This window comes from Lithobates pipiens, unplaced genomic scaffold, assembly GCF_037356315.1.
Source record: "Lithobates pipiens isolate NorthernLeopardFrog02 unplaced genomic scaffold, aLitPip1_a1.2 Scaffold_18, whole genome shotgun sequence".
Lineage (NCBI taxonomy): Eukaryota > Metazoa > Chordata > Amphibia > Anura > Ranidae > Lithobates > Lithobates pipiens.
In genome coordinates, this window is record NW_027507758.1 from 67554938 (window position 1) to 67571896 (window position 16959).

Sequence of the window (16959 nt, forward strand, 5' to 3'; positions counted from 1 at the left end):
ACCAGAGACCCTAGAGAATAAAATGGTGGTCGTTGCAAAATTTTATGTCACACTGTATTTGCACAGCAGTCTTTCAAATGCAATTTTTTTTTTTGAAAAAATTACTTTCATGAATTAAAATAAATAAAAATAACCAGTAAAGTTAGCCCAATTACTTCAGTGTAAAAATACATGAGCTGCAGTGTGAAAGCAGCCTTAGGTGGAGTCTGCAGGTCCTCAAGTGATGTCCCCCGACTAAATGTTTTTCAATCCCACAGTGCCGCAATGTTTGTATGGATAATTGTTACAGTTAAACTGTTCTGTGTATTTGGCTGGTGTAGCTCTTTTAAATCTTCTGTCCTTCCTTACAGTTTACAACTCCACCATGAAACAATACATGAAGCTGCCACGTATGGCTCAGTGAGGCCTTACCGCGAAAGTCCCCTCTTAGCGAGGGCTCGGCGCACAGAGAGTTTCCACAGTTACCGAGATTTTCAGTCATTCAGTTTCAACAAGAACAACTCTGAAAAATTTAGCCTGGAAATCGGGAGTTTGATCGTGAAGAACGACCCAAAACCAAATGACCACGAAAGCTGCTCTACTGATGAAACGCCCACAATTGCTCTGAAAGGAAGCCAGGGTGCTGAGGCTGTTTCTGATTCTTGCTGCTTGCCTGATAATGCTGATGTCAGGAAGAGGATCATAGAGGAGGAAAACGAGACCAAGCCAGAGACAAAGAGGAGAAGCGGCTTTGAAGGAGCCTTTCTTGGCAGGCGTAAAGTATCACAAGTACCTCATTTAAGCTCCTCGCCTGGGGATGGTGGAAGTGAATCTTCTGGTACAGCGTCGCCATCCCCTACAAAGTCCACCACTTCACCACGGCGCAAAAAAAGCGATTCCTCCTGCCAGGACTATGCATTGTGAAATTAATAGCTGGGAGGGAGTCTTCACTGTCCAAGCATGACTACAGAAAACAAGCATATTGGGACTTATTTATTAACACTACAGCAGTGTTTCCCAAAGTGTGAGATGGATATCAGTTGAGGTATTTACCCTCAGTATGGCTATGTGGAAGGGTATGCTCGCTATATTATCACCTGTATGACAGGTGGACCAGAGAGCATGCTCATTGAAGTAGAATACTGGATGTACCTACTCCTAAGGGCTCCACGGCCATATTGAAGGAGGCAGTATACAGTGCAGAGGAGGGAAGGCACTTAAAGGCCGCTCAGGGAGGCAAGAAAAAAGTGATATGGACCAGTCCCTGCATCACAAATGACCAATACTACTAAATAGTTTGCAAGCCGTGTAGGTGGGTGCTGTACATATATTTAAAGCGACTCTATCGCAAAATGATACAAAAGAAAGCATGAAAAATAATCATAATTATGCTGCCTGTGCTGCAGTTCTCTGCTGTAATCAAGAGACACCACCACCTAAAATTATCTTCAGCATCTGGGCAAACGATGCCGCTCTGGTATATCCGATCTCAACCGCTTCAGCCCCAGAAGTGGATCTGTTTTGTGCTTTACTGGATTTTGTTTTGTGATATGTTCTTTTTGTCTTTCTTATTTACTATTTTTTGGATTTTTACATACATTGTACACTTTAGGTGACACATCCTTACTCGCTTAAGATCTGATATACCAGAGCGGCATCATTTTTACAATTTTTTGTCTACTCTGTAAAATATCGCATGGTTGCTACAGCAGGTGTATATTTGATTTTTTTGTTTTCACCTGAGCATTATATATATTTTTTTTTTGTATAACTTATCTTCAGCATCTGGCATACTTCCAAATGTGTCGGATGCCTGGTCCTATGAGTACTGTGGTGTCTCCGCCTGGTCCATGTGTCACTGCTGTGTCCCACAGAGCTCAGAGGTGGACCACCCTTCCAGAAGCAATCCATGTAAAGATTCATCAGTCAATGGCATCTCTTGAATACAGGGGTAAACTGCAAAAGGCAGCAAGACAGGTAAGTATTTAAACACTTTTTATGTGATTTTTTCTTTTTTCTTTGTTGGTGACGGTGCCTCTCTAAAAAGCGCACACATATAACCCCTATGCTTATTTAATGTATTCCTGTAAAGCAAGCAAGTTTGCAAAAACAATTTTTTTGCTTTCTCATTCTGTCCCCTTTAGGCTGCACTCACCCCTGAGCATTTTGTAGCTTGAAGCAGACACTCAACCAGCAAAATCCCATTCATTTCGATGACCCCTGTCCCCACGCCCAGATGTGAACAGGGACCATTGAAACTAATGGGATTTTTATTGTTGAGCGTCTTTGCTCTTCAAGCTACAAAACACTCAGGTGTGAATGCAACCTTAGAGATATACACTGGAAACCTCAGACTGCCTATTTCCTTTTCTGATAGTTGTTTTAAACAACCCTATCATACTATATGATGGTTTATAAACCTGACATACACTGACGGGCCTCCTCCTCCCCCCCCCTTTTTTTTTTGTACACTTGGCACCCCTGGAGAAAGGTGGCAGAACTCCGTGTTGAAGCATCTTCTCCCCCTTAGCCCTGTGTCCTTCAGTGCTGAGTAAGATGCCTTAGGCCAGCCATAGACTGTTCGAATCTCAGCCAGTTCAGCATTGACCGGCCTAGATTCAAACTATGTATGGGCAGGCTGAATGTACCAAGTTGATTGATCGAACAACTTGGGTACAACCAGCCTGCTGGATTTTGCACATGGTTATACTGCTAGCGGCTACTATAGCCGCTATCAATAATCACTGTCTTCTTCCGGCAGGGACGGCTTCCCCCCCCATGCTAGGAGAATACAATGGCCGCAACCCATGGTTGCAGGAAAGAAAATCGCTCTGTGTGTGGGCTGCTTTAGTAACTAGCCGAGAAGTACAGAGACTGGGATGCTCTGATTTCACAATAGTATTCAGCACCATAGGCCACCAGCACACTCGGGAAAACGTTAGAGCGGTATGTGCAGGCTTCTGCTTTTAACCATTTTTATAAAGTTTACTGTAAGATATGATGGGTTTACTATCTTCAAGACATGGTAGTTTTATCAATGAAGATGTTCATGTACCAACTTGCAGCCATCACTTCTAGAAAGCTTAAAGCCATATTAAAGGGATGCCGGGGACACCTTACTTAAAGTCACAATGGAAACACTTGAGCATCCATTCCTTCTCCTCCCATGGGATTCCTTTTTTTTTTTTTTTTTTTTTTTTTTTTTTGCTCACTTGCTGGCCTATGTTTTACAGAGAATATTCACATAAAAGAAATAATATTTTCCATAAGCTGCTAAGAATGACTAGTAATGGTGAAATGTGACTAGCCATAGTTTGGGAAACACTGCATTAAAGGAAAAGTGGAAGTGTATTGACCATTGCAGCTCATCAGATTCTGGTTGGCATTTTCCAGTGCGGTGCAAAGTGACGCTGACTCCAGAAAGTGAAAACGAATACCTGTTTATACTCTTATTTTGGAGTCCATTACCTGGATCTTTAGCAAGAGCTACAGCCTCCCAATAGGATCTTCACATCTGACACTTCTGAGAGTGTTGGTATCCTCGGTCTCCCAACGCAGACCGTGGTCCCATGTGCCAACGCAGGAGACCAGATATCGGATATGCCTAAAATGTGTCGGTTATAAGGGTTTTGCAAGAAAACGAAGATCTGTGAAACCAGTAGTGGGTAGGTTGGTGTAAACGAATACCCGGTTTATACTCGCCTATCCTGAAGTCTGTTGTTGGATTTTTAACAAGAGCTACAGCCCCCAACAGAATCACTTGTTTTGCAGGGTATTTTTTATTTTTATTTTTCTTGTAGTGGAAGAGTTGCTTTAAGATTTCAGAAATCCAGCCTGATTGGTTGCCATGGTCAGCATAGTTTTATTTCCATGAATGGAACCCATTGTGTTCTCACTGGCCCTTATTTCTCAGTGTGTCTGAGGGAGGAACTGTCTGTCTGTCTGTCTGAAACCAATCACAGTTTACTTTTCTGTCTCCTCAGTGGTTGAGTGATGTGCACATTTTTATTGCAATGAGTAACAGACTGAATTAATTCTCCCTGCTGATACGGTGGTAAATAGAGCCAGCAGTGCTTGATTTTACTTTATCTTGCTGTTAAAGCTTGCTAAGGGTTCATTCCATCTCTATTTATTCATTTCTTTTTCTTAGAAATATATTTTTACGGTTTGCTCTATTCTGGTGTTGTACACTAGACTTTGTAAAAATGTACCTAGCAAGTTTTTTGGCTACTTTGATACATATAATGTTTATCTTATTTCTAGGTAAGAAGATGACGCTAAGGATTTGTTCAGAGGAGTGTGCAGTGTGGTTACCCCAAAACTACATTTGTGATACAGTGACCCTGAACTGTAATGGCTTGATCTCCAAATAGTAGCCGCATTTTATTATAGGTTTTCTTGTTTAAATGATTACCGTATTTATCGGCGTATAACACGCACCTTTTTACCCTGAAAATAGAGAGGGTAAACCGTGCCTGCGTGTTATATGCTGATATCTGTTTGTTTGTTTTTTTAACACCAAGGGGGGCAGGGATCGGGCAGTCCACCCCGAATGCCTCCCATTGGGGAGGCTGTCAGGCTGGCCGCCCTGCCTCTCCTGGCCGTAGGACAGCTCTGCCAGTATACTTTAAAGTTCATAGAATGTTACTGCCAGCCCTTTGTCATATACCGCTCCTCCTGTGTAACTCTCAATGTAAATCTAAGCCTCTAAATCGCTCAATTAATGCCGCTTGTTGTGGCCACTCTCCTCCCGCTCCACCTCCTCCTCGAGTGTAACTTTTGATTAGAGGAGGAGAACGGTCACGTGACCATAAATGAAAGAGAGTAGAGCAGTCACATGAGCGGGTCCGGCATTAATGGCGGTATTTAGAAGCTTTGATTTACAATGAGAGCGACACAGGAGGAGAGGTGTATGAGAAGGGGCTGACCGTGACTTTTTCTCAACTTTAGAGTATGCGGGCAGCACTGTCCCAGGAGACTGGGGGTCTCCTGGGAGTGCAGAGGAGGACTTTAGTATTAAAGGGGGCTGCTTGTTGTGCAGATGGAGGGGGCTGTGGAAAGTTTTTTTTCTGAAACATCCCTCTTAAAGTTAAGGGCATGTTATATGCCTGTGCGTGTTATACGCCGGAACAAATACGGTAGTTATTGCACTGGATCTCCCATAATAGATGCAGCCTATTTTATTTCCTGTTGATCACAATGGGGCTTCCTAGACAGGCCGGCTACCTTTTTAGGAATGATCCCTTTTTCCTGCTGTTATCTTACACTGCTATCCAAGGCTCAGTTGACTATACATATGTCTTCTGCACAGTTCTAGTTGCACTTGGGTAGACCTCCATGTGCTTTAATGTCACAGGTCTGTTGTGCAATAAGGGCATTTACTAGGCCATGGATGCTGGTAATCTTGGGGACCAGCTTTCTTGAATTCAATTTTGAAAACTTCGGAAAGGATGGGGGACAAAATCTTGCAAATGGAGTAAGGGACACTTTGTTAGGGATGTGGGCTACTAATTGCATAAGGCACTTTTCTCTCTGTTTAAATTAATTTTTTACAGTTCTTATAAAAGATCCTCTGTGGTCATTGTTTTTTCTGCAAATGTAGTCAGAAGTATAGTATTCGCCAATGCAACTGCTTTTTGACTCTAAACCCTATACCAAACTTATGTTTACTGTGTAGATTTATTGGGCCAGTTCAGTGAGAAAAATCACTTCTTTCTTGGATCATTTGAAGACTTGTGTCACCAAATGCAGAGGGATTCTGCTTCTCCTTTTAGTCTGGGTTCACACTGTTGCAAATTGAATGTGGGTTTCCCTCATCCAATTCGGAAGACAGGAGAGCGTGACCGGCTCTCAATGAAGCTGGTACACACACCTCTGGGCGCCTGTGATCCAGATTGCAGAAGGGTCTTCTGGTCCGCTTTCAGGTGCAACTTCAGCCAAAAATTCTGACCTGATTTGCACCTGAAACAGTGAACAAATAAGCATCAGGCCCCTGCTGTGAGCACAGCTAGTGTAAACCCAGCCTAACATTCAATAAAATATATTTAGTAATTAGACATGAAAAAGTGTTGCATTGCCTTAGCCAACCAGTGGGCAGAGCTGAAAGAGGTGGTCACAAGAGAGATCAAGTAACTTTGCTTTACCGTTTAATCATAAAGACCCAGACATGACAAGGGGTGACCGCACTGCACGACTGTCTGTACAAATCCACAATGTGCACACATAATTTATTGAATGACACAATATTATTTATCCTAATCTCTAAAAACACTGACACAGTACATATACATTTAGCCAAATATTTAATTTATATTCCTTTTTTTTTTGTTTGATAGAAATATAGCATATTTTGCACGAGACGCAATAGTCCTTTTTATATTTCAACGGCGTTTGCAAAGCGTGACTTATATACAGCAATATTGCACTTCGGTGTATAAAACACCAACTTCTTGAATGCACCATTTGTCTAACTCCAGTTTAGATTTTTTTTGTCAGTATTTAACGTTCCAGAAATCTTGTAACATTAACTGAGCTGGAAAATATAGACAGACCAATATAATATGTTTTCTTTAGCCTTCATTAAGGGACATGGGAATTCAGAGATTGAGTCATGCTGCCACCCAGAGGAGAATTTGGACACTAGCAAATGAAATAACAGCGACAAGCCTGGTATAACCCCTCCCAGTCTCTGCATGCCTCCGTTTTTCATTAGTGTCCTAGCAGGATGTTCACCTTTTCTCTGCTGTGTGGAGAAAAGTCTAATCTTTCTTTTTGCTATTTTTATTTTAACATTAAGATTTCTCTACACCCTGCTGAGCTGGTCTCTTTATGTAGCTATCCTGATCAACAGCTCTTCAGCACGAGCTTTCAAGGCTGTTCCCACACCCTGCTGGACAAGTGAGAAGCTAGCCTTGAATGTGACCTTCAGGAAATGGGCTCTGTCTTTTGCACTTTCCATACCGGAGTTTATTGGTTAGCTAGCAGCAAAGCGATTTCCTGGTCCATCCAGAGCCATGGTACATACCCAAGTGTAACCCTGTCTCTGAAGATGAGTAGGCTGTGTGGGCTGAGCATAAGGAGCTCTTCTTTAGTAGAACTGCTGGGCACCATTTGTTTTTCCCACTTCATTGGTTCATCATACAAAGGGTTAACACAGACATTGAGGGGCGAAATCATCCACTGGGTGGAGTGCTGTTTGCAGTCACACTTTCATTTTACGTGGAGAAAGCACCTTCTCACCATTGCTGTAGGCTGCAAGTGACAAATTGATCTATCCTCGGTTTATTTATGCTGTCCACCTTGTCACCTTTAGGCCCTCTGAACTCCCCTCGTGTTACCAGCAGTGGCTTCATGAATATTCAAGGCTTGGCCTTGAGCTGTGTTACTATCTGCCTTGCAGTACAACATTGGATCATAGCTGCATGGGGAAAAGTTACAATTCCCCTGGGTACCACGAGCTTTCGATCCATTGATTGACCCAATACTACTTGCTGTGCAGTCCCTAGGGCATGACGAAGACAGCCTGGACTTTTGTCCTCTACTTGATGCCATCCTTGGAGTCTGCCATGGCTCTTTCCCAGGAGGATTTCACCACAGTCCTTCCAAGATTTTATAGGCTAATTTGCAATTGTAATTGCCGACTCTGACCACAGAGGCCACAATTCTTCCACACCTTCCCCTGCTAAATCCTTATCGGCTCTGCCAGTGGCTTTAGTGGCCTCTGTTCCTTCACCTGTTGAGACTCTCAGGAGCTGAGGCTCTAATGTTTTTGATGAATGATATTGCCCCTGAGTAGTTGCGGGATACCACTATTCTCACTCCCCGGCTTAAAGACCCAGCAGTGATTCTCATTGTGGTTTGTACACCTTTAAAACTTGGGAATTATTATTTGACTTCTGTGGGTGCTGTTCACTGCCTAGACTCTTTCAGAGTCCCCGAGACCACAAAGACCTTGCTCATGCACCTGTTAGTTCCTGTCAAATTTATAGAGACTGGAAAAACACTGACAATGTGTTCATTTATCCCAATCTTCCCCCAACCCTGTACCTATCTGAGGAGGGCTTTGTTTAAGAAGTGGGCAGCCCCTGCTGTGGATCTGTCCGTTTTCTGTATTAACGGTGTATTAACCATCCTAGTAGGGAGGATGCAGCTGTGTTCAAGGACCCCAATGACAAGCAATTGAAGGCCCTCTCTAAAACATTCTCTGGCTGGCCCTGCCTTGCAACTTGGGCTGACACTAACTTTAGTCTGCTAAACTTAAATGAATGGGCTAGGGCCATCAGCAGGTATCTGCTTGCCATTCAGACTGATCCTTTAAGTATGAAGCAACTGGAGCTCTTGCCTGCAGCTTGTAGGTAGGTTGTTAGAGGTCTCCATCTTCTCATATGAGTCTCCTGTCTGTGACCATAAGGAAAACTCTTTGAACCCAGTACTGAGCTGCACAACATGCATGTAAAGAGAGTCTGTTTGACACTAGAAGTCTTTTAAGGAGGTCTAAGCAGGACCTACCCCCATTGATGCCCCCGTTGGAATAGCACATGCTCACTTTTCATTAGAAGTCACTAAGGCGTGGAATGTCCCTCTCCATAGCAAAGTACATTGCAACCTCTCAGGCTTGTAGTTAAACCTTCGCCTATAGTACTGGTGCAGCCGCACAGAAGAAACTGACACAACGCAGTGCAAACCACCTCTTGGCATCAAAATGAGTACACTGCAAACTAATGCAGTGCAGGGTGCACCACCAGCAAAATGATTTGAAGGCACTTACAAAATGCTTGGGGTTTCCCAGATGTCTTTTAAACATCATTTGGGGTCCATTTCACATGGATTATAATAGCCATGTAATGATTGCTGGACCATTGGGGAAGGTAAGTATGCAGTCTGTAATCGTTTCCGATCAGCTAATAAAACAGGATAAATAGCATTGTGATATTTTAAAAAGACAAACAAAAAAAAACAACTTATTTTACATGTTCTTCGACAGAGACTTCAGAGCTGCCCTGTACACCCCCATCAAAAATGATGTTGAGGACAAGTGTGCCCAACTGCCCCAAAAGGCTAGACTCAATCTGGAAAGCCTGACCTCTCATTGGAAGCTAAAAACGGTTCCTTTCATAAGTTTGTTTACACACCCTAGACTTCCATGTCCCCAAAGGGGGCAGTCTTTTTGTCTTTAGTGGATGCTTGAGTAAAGAAGGTGGTCTTCAGGGGCTACAATGCCACACTCAGACACCCCCCCCCCCCCTTTATTCATGTCTTCCAACCTGCCTTGCCGGTCTTCTTGAGCAAGGAGTTATAGCCCCTTTACTTATGGTGGGAATGGTTCCAAGGATTCTACTTCAACTTTTTTACAATCCCCATACCCAAAGGGGTCATCTGACCCATATTTTATCTCAAGTTCCTAAACGTTTCATTTGAGCCTAGATATTCAGCATGGAACCCACCATGTTTGTCAAGACCAGCTCTGGAGTTGGGAAAGTCCTTCCTTTCCATGTCCCTGAGAAGGATCTTTACAATGGAGGACTGTCCGTCAGGCTGGGGAGGAGTCCTGGACACCTTTTTGGCACATGGGGACTTGGACATTGGAGGAATCTTGTCCCCGATCAACATTTTGGAGCTTTAGGGGATTGGTTGTCTTTTCATTGCTGGACTCCCCAACTTGAGGGTCATCTGATTGGGAATCGGTCAGACAATACCACAGCAGTGGCGTCCATTTAAAAACTAGGGGACAACCAGAAATCTTGCCCTGGCTAGAAAAGCTAGAAAGCTGTCCTGAATAGAACTTTTGTTTTTCTAGTTTTATCCACCTTTTACATTCAATGTGTGAACAGTTGACAGGCAGACTTCCTAAGACTGCAATGTTTAAACCCTGGGGTGTGGTCCCTACACCTGGAATTGTTCCAGGCATACTCTACTAGATCTGTGAGTGCTTCTTGGGCATTTCGGCAATAAGCTACTGTTTCCAGAGTTAAAAAGTTGCCACCTAGTATTCTGTTCACATATTCTAGCAGGTGGATATTCAGGTGTCTTCCGACATTTGTTGCTGTTACCCACTCCTCAGTTGGACTGCTTTGGATGTCCCTAAAGCCTGTAAATGGGTTTGTCCCTCAGTGATTGCTTAAGAAAAAGTTTTTTTTTTCTCACCATAAAATCCATTTCTTGTAGTTAGATGGGGTGGGACTTGTGTCCTTCAACAATTGTCTATGATCATGCTCTTGGTACTGTTTTCCCAAACGGAGGCATGCTACGAGTAGAAGGAATTGTACTGGGCTAGACCATTATTTTGTTTGCCAGTGTACACATCTTCCTGTACATGGCATTATAACCCAACATTCTTGGATGCGTGTGTCCCTCAACTAATTACAAAAAATGGATTTCATGATAATCCCATTTTATAAAAGCACTATATAACAAAGTATAAATAAATATATATAAACAATGTAATATGAGCTGATTTTACAATGTGTGATGTATGTGTTCTCACTCTGTAACTCAGTTTACATCATCCAGTAAGGACCTATTAAAAGATTCATTTCAATGTATGCGTGCTTGTTTGCTGTCATTATAAAGTCGAGAGTCATGATGACCATGGTCTACATAAAGTGATGGGAGTGTTAAAATTTGTCCGTTGCCCCTAGATAGAGGGGAAATCTTCCAATGGCTACACCTGCTTCAGTGAAGAGTGCCTAGAGGATTTTCCCTTCTGAATGGGTGCAAATTGAGTGACCTTCTATTACAGCGAGTTCCATTCATAAAAATAGCAGGGACTAGGAAGTAGAGTGCCCACGGACTGAAATCATTGAGCTAATGGTAGCATTGCACTCTGATCAGTTTTCTAAGCTCAATCAAAACTTCACACTTCTAGCTGCCCCTTCCATTGATATTTCCTGGAGATTTCCTTTATGTGACTGAAAAGGAAATGCAATACTCAAAGTACCCATGGGATGATAGTAATTGGGTACAGGGGTATTTTTTTGGGGAACCAGTGATATTACAGTGATCAGTGCTAAAAAAAAAAAATGCTCTGTTACTGTACTAATGACACTGGCTGGGAAGGAGTTAACACCAGGGGCGATGAAAGGGTTAAATGTGTCCGTGGGGGTTGCTCTGACTGGATGAAGACAGATCGGTGTTCCTTAGCGGGAACACAAGATCTCTCATCTTCCCTGTCAGAATGGCGATCTGCCTCTATGGGGAATGATCGCGGGTGACCCACTGATTGGCTCCCCCTCTGTAAAATCGGTAAACCCCACAGTGGTTACTGGACGAAACAACATACAGGTACATCGTTTTGCGCATGTGGTTATATCTACTGAACACACTTCAGGTGCATCAAAACAAAGGGTGTGCAAAGTCTAACCATTTTCTTCAGAAAGCATCCACAGCCCGAGTGGTCACTGAGAGCTCATCATTGGTGAGGTAATGCTGATAGACTGGAAACTGGTCACAGAAGGTTATTACATATGGTGGTGTGAAAAAAACAACATAAAGCTAAAGCAGACCAGAACTTTTATTATAATAAATACATACACTTGAATACACTAATCTAACAGGAAGCCAAACATTTGCTTATACCACATATACAAAGGAAAGACCACCAGCAGTTCATGGCCAGCGACAGATGAGTGCACAGTCTACAGTTCAGATGCTATGACATCACCAGTGTGCTTCCACCTGTCTTCACTACCAGCATATTTCAGGGCCCTGCCCTGTCTTCCAAATCCTTGGTTGGTCATTTGTTACCTCCATATCATAGTGGTATAACAATGAAGGTATCTTCATACCTCTGGCTCATTGGTTGTCTCAGTGTTACAAAGGTGTATCGGTGAAGCCTGTGTGTTGCTTGGTTACTGTACTAAAGCTTTTTATGGTACTGACGAGATCTTCATCATCCACACCCTAAACAGAAAAAAACACCCAAAACAATAAGATTTAAAATGGTATGTATGTATTGGTTTGTAGGTCAAAGCTTTATTTTATTTTTTAGTTTTCGATACAGTAGTTTCTATTGCCTTTATTGCTGTGTCCTAATTTGGGAGCCATCACGTCCTAGTTGATAAGGGTCAGATTCAACAGGAGAAGCTGTTTTCCCAGAGGAACATAAACTGCAGTGGTTTTTCCCCAGTAAAATTTTTAGCAACTTGGTACTTAGTAACAGGCTTGTCCTAGACCTAGGGTTCTTTTTGTGTACTAAACACAGGCAACAATACTGCTGTTTCGATAGTGGCTGTTTGCTTTTTGCAGGGCTAGGTCACTGGCTTGGCACCAGTCTATTTTCTGCATGGGCATGGGACCAGCCATGGCAGGGTAAGAAAGAGTACTGCTGTAAATATATCTACCAGCATGTTCCTGGATTGTTAAATTGCACTGTGTATATATATATATATATATATATCTATATATATATATATATATATCCCATCAAATTTAACCAGAAGAAAAAGAAAGAAAAATCTTGCATCAGGAGAACCCTAACCCCACAGTTGATCAAGATGGCATGATCCAATATACGCAAAAAAAATTCTTCCTGATCCCCAAAAGGCCATTAGATTGCCATAAGGTCAACTTACCATGCTCACCCCTTTTTAAAGCAATTTATCAGATCATGTGGAAGACTATTCAACATTTCTACAGCTCCTTCAATAAAGAGTAAATTCCAAGAAGGATAAACCTTTTACCCTCTGAGCACAGAGTGCACCCTTGAACAGCTTTAAACGGAGTTTACTATATGGACCTTTTGTACAAGGTAATCATATTCCCCTTGATTGACTCTTCTCAAGGGTGAGTCCAGGAAGACCATACAAACGTTATACAAACTAGGTTTGGTGTCAAACTTAGAACTCCAATTTCTACAAGACATTGATTCCTACTGCTTTTCACTGTATCATTGGGACCAAGCACGCTGAGAAACCTGGGTTTAAACCTCTTTTAAAATTCTGTGGTATACTTACCATCCCGCTATCATGTCCTTGAATCACACTATCCCATATAGAGCCTTCTAAAATTGACTTCTTATCGTGGGAAGAGATCAGCTGGCTGGCACTGCGGTACAAGGAATTTTGTGAAAAACTGTGGCTGATCTGGCCTTGACTTGTCTTTCTGACCACCATGGTGTTATGACTTGTGTGAGCCTCCATTCCAGAGATCTTTATGTCCGATATTCCCTAAAAAAAAAAAAAAATTGTGTTCGTGTATTACAGTACAACAGTTTGCAAAGAGCAGTTGAAAAAAACACTCTGAAGGTGGGTGGGTGCGGAAGCCATGTTGTCATAGGCAGAACAGGTGGATTCTACCAATTAGGAAAGGGAGAAGCTAGCCGTATCTTACAGAAGTGTACATGACACTGATCATAGGCAGTGTACAAGAAATTAAATTGCTAGAAAAAAGGAAAGCATTTTTTTAGCAGCAGAGAAAAGTCCTTAACATTTTTCCCACTTCAGAACTATGCTGTCCAGATAAACTTTTGTTTGCATTAAATTTCCAGGTGTGTTGTTACAAGCACTGCAATAGGTAAGTATTAATAGTCCAGACCAGTGATGGCGAACCTTGGCACCCCAGATGTTTTGGAACTACATTTCCCATGATGCTCTGCAGAGGAGTAGTTCCAAAACATCTGGGGTGCCAAGGTTCGCCATCACTGGTCTAGATCAGTGATGTATGAGCAATCACCTTAAAGGAGCCCTTTAACCCTGGCAATAACTCCCCATTTCTGATTTGCATCACTGAATGTGTTTGAGCTATGGAGAGTCAGTCTAGGGAAGGACAAAAAGTGGGTTACCTTAACAGGCAGAGCTCTACAGGAAGTATCTGCCCTCCCAAACAGGTGAGCTCAGAGAGATGGGTTCAATGTGGAGAGGGCATGTTCTATCACACAGGTCATGCTTAATAGAAGACAGCTTTTACTGTACAAAACACTGCACACCCAAACCAGGCACAAGCCAACACTAGCATACCTCGAGGTGCATTATGTAACTTTTTAGCATGATGCGATTTGATGAACCAGACACTTCAGCCACAAGATCACTCTGAGGTTTGAAAAAAATAGACGGAAGTTAGTGATTTTGCCTTACCCTTGCATAAAAGGACAGCGGTCCTAACAAAGCTGCAAACGTACCTTAAACACCTTAACATGCACTTCAGGCATGTTAAAATGGCCTCTCAATATTCTAGTATATGCTTTTTAGCATGCCCTAAAGTACATCTACAGCCAAACATTTATTTTTTGAGTTCATGGTAGTGATAGAACATCTGTTAGCTTTTGTTTGCAGCCTATATTCCCATTGAGTTGATTTGTTGGGATAGAACATGATGGGAAGTCTCTTCATTGTGGACAAAGTAAAACGTGAAAGGATTGGAACCACATTCGGGTTATTTTTATTGCAGGAAAAAATTGGCTGCACTCCGAAAAGAATAATTCAACACTGGTAAGACTTCATCACCTCTAAAGCTAAGCCTAGCCTTGAAAGGAGAATGTCCCAGGAGGGGACTTCTCTATGTTTTCTGGATGAATAAAGTTACCAGCATTCGATTTTTTTTTGGTGTGCAGGCAATCTTTTTTTTGGAATTTTTGCAATCTGTGGAGCATAGGATAACCCTGTGCTGGCATTCAGCACCTGATTATGTATGACGTTGTCCTAATTCAGGGCTTGGGAGATGTTTACTTTGACCAGGTTGTTATTATTGTTTTCCTGCCACTATGACAACTGTTTCCCTAGTTTCATGTCTAGTTGTCAGAAAGATAGAAAGTGAGATATAGTCTCTCCAATAGGGTCACATTTTGGCTGGAGACAGGTTTTAAGTCAGAAAATTAAGTCCTGCTAGATCACTTCAGGCTGGCCCTTTTGCAGGAGGGCTTTTTAATAACCGGAACTTGGAGGAATGCCATCCCGCCACCTCCAGTGCTGCCCTGTGCATTATGATCACTACTGGCATATCTAACCACAAAAGGCCGACTTCTGTATTTAGAAGTACTCCTGTCCTGGCCACTGCAACGAATCCTCTCCTGGCACAGCTGATATGTACAAGGGGGGTGCCAATGTAATTAATGCTGGGCATCCAGCCATTGCCCTGCTGCGGTTGTCGGCACCTTCAGCTTCTCTCTGTGCTGTCACACTAGAGCTGGGGAAGCTTCCGCTAGGCTCCTCCTCTGCACTTATGGAGGAAAAACATCTTCCTGTAGCAACAAGTAGTGATGCACCGAAATTTCGGCCGCCGAAACATATCGGCCGAAAATGCCCTTTTCGGCAATTTGCCGAAAGAGAAAAACGGCCGATAATGGAGCCGAAAATGGGGCGTGGCCTGGGTGGGGACGGGGCTCCGCCCCCTGCCCTGGTGACGCCCATCATGGGGGTGTATAGCGCAGGAGAGCCGCCTCCGCCGCTTGTTTGATCACAGCGCCGGGAACATCACAGCTTTAATTTCAATAGCTGTGTGTTCCCGACCGCGCGCCGTCACACGCAGCCCCTCCCCCTTGTCCGGGCACTTAGATAGACCGATCATCCGCAGGATTGGACGGATGATCTGTCTATCAAAGTGCCCGGACAAGGGGGAGGGGCTGCGTGTGACGGCGCGCGGCCGGGAACACACAGCTATTGAAATGAAAGCTGTGATGTTCCCGGCGCTGTGATCAAACAGGCGGCGGAGACGGCTCTCTTTCCTACACAGGCTGCAACAAAAGGGGACACACTGGCTGCAAAGGGGGACACACACTGGCTGCAAAGGGGGACACACACTGGCTGCAAAGGGGGACACACACTGGCTGCAAAGGGGGACACACACTGGACGCAAAGGGGGACACACACTGGACGCAAAGGGGGACACACACTGGACGCAAAGGGGGACACACACTGGACGCAAAGGAGGACACACACTGGACGCAAAGGAGGACACACACTGGACGCAAAAGGGGACACACTGGACGCAAAAGGGGACACACTGGACGCAAAAGGGGACACAAGGGGACACACTGGATGCAAAAGGGGACACACTGGATGCAAAAGGGGACACAAGGGGATGCAATGGGGGACACTGGCCTGCAATGGGGGACACTGGCCTGCAATGGGGGACACTGGCCTGCAATGGGGGATGCCTCCTGTACCACGTCCTCTGTCTCTGACCATCTCCTGTACCATGTCCCCAGTCTCTGACCATCTTCTGTACCATGTCCCCAGTCTCTGACCACCTCATGTACCATGTCCCCAGTCTCTGACCACCTCATGTACCATGTCCCCAGTCTCTGACCACCTCATGTACCATGTCCCCAGTCTCTGACCATCTCCTGTACCATGTCCCCAGTCTCTGACCATCTCCCGTACCATGTCCCCAGTCTCTGACCACCTCCCGTATAAAAATATTTTTTTAAAACAGTCATTTTCGGTATCGGTGCTGTTTCGGTATCGGTTTCAGTTTTCGGCCTAGTGTATTTTTCATTTTCGGTATCGGTTTCGGCACCAAAAAACCCATTCGGTGCATCCCTAGCAACAAGCTGCACTGTATCTGAGGTCTGTATTGAGAGATGAGATGGGAGATTTGAGGGTCATAAAAAAAAGCATTTGTGCAGGATGGGGGAGAGGATTTATACCAGGAGGGGTGATGTGGGGGACTTGTTCTAGAAGGGAGAAGGAAGGAACTCTACACTTTGTACGTAGCACCCTCCTGAACTCTGCACACTGTATGCAGTGCACTATGGTATTTAATGCCCCTTTAAGGAGACCCTCCCACATCCATTTGCTCCATGTGCAAATACACCCCTGGGGGGCATGACTGAGTCCCTGCACCCATTCTCCAAGAAAAAAAGCCCTGGGTATAGCTATGCTCAGTTGATCCACATTTTTTTTTCATTGTGCCAAAAGTCAGAGCCATTTGAGGTCGATCTGCTAACTGCCTAAAGATTTACTTGGGCTCTGGGCTGCAGCAAAATGGCAGCCTCCAGCAAGAAATAAAAGGAACAGTGCTGGAGGCAATTTACAGAACACTTATTAT

At 43.8% G+C, this 16959-nt stretch overlaps 2 protein-coding genes across 3 annotated transcripts in view; one reads left to right on the top strand and one right to left on the bottom strand.

Annotated features, from left to right (window-relative positions):
- The window catches only part of KCTD3 (potassium channel tetramerization domain containing 3), a 156142-nt gene extending 145622 nt beyond the window's left edge, over positions 1-10520 (top strand). For both annotated transcript variants that reach the window (XM_077485767.1, XM_077485768.1), the window contains one exon: positions 351-10520. In XM_077485767.1, coding sequence (XP_077341893.1) covers positions 351-903 — 553 coding nt within the window. In that variant the 3' untranslated portion in view covers positions 904-10520. The remainder of the gene's footprint in view (positions 1-350) is intronic.
- Positions 10521-11486: 966 nt separating this feature from the next.
- The window catches only part of LOC143986676 (usherin-like), a 105207-nt gene continuing 99734 nt past the window's right edge, over positions 11487-16959 (bottom strand). Inside the window, exons 10-11 of the mRNA XM_077485083.1 lie at positions 12930-13142; positions 11487-11877 (exon numbers count right to left, since the gene is read on the bottom strand). Of these exons, the coding sequence (XP_077341209.1) occupies positions 11788-11877; positions 12930-13142 (303 nt within the window). The 3' untranslated portion in view covers positions 11487-11787. The remainder of the gene's footprint in view (positions 11878-12929; positions 13143-16959) is intronic.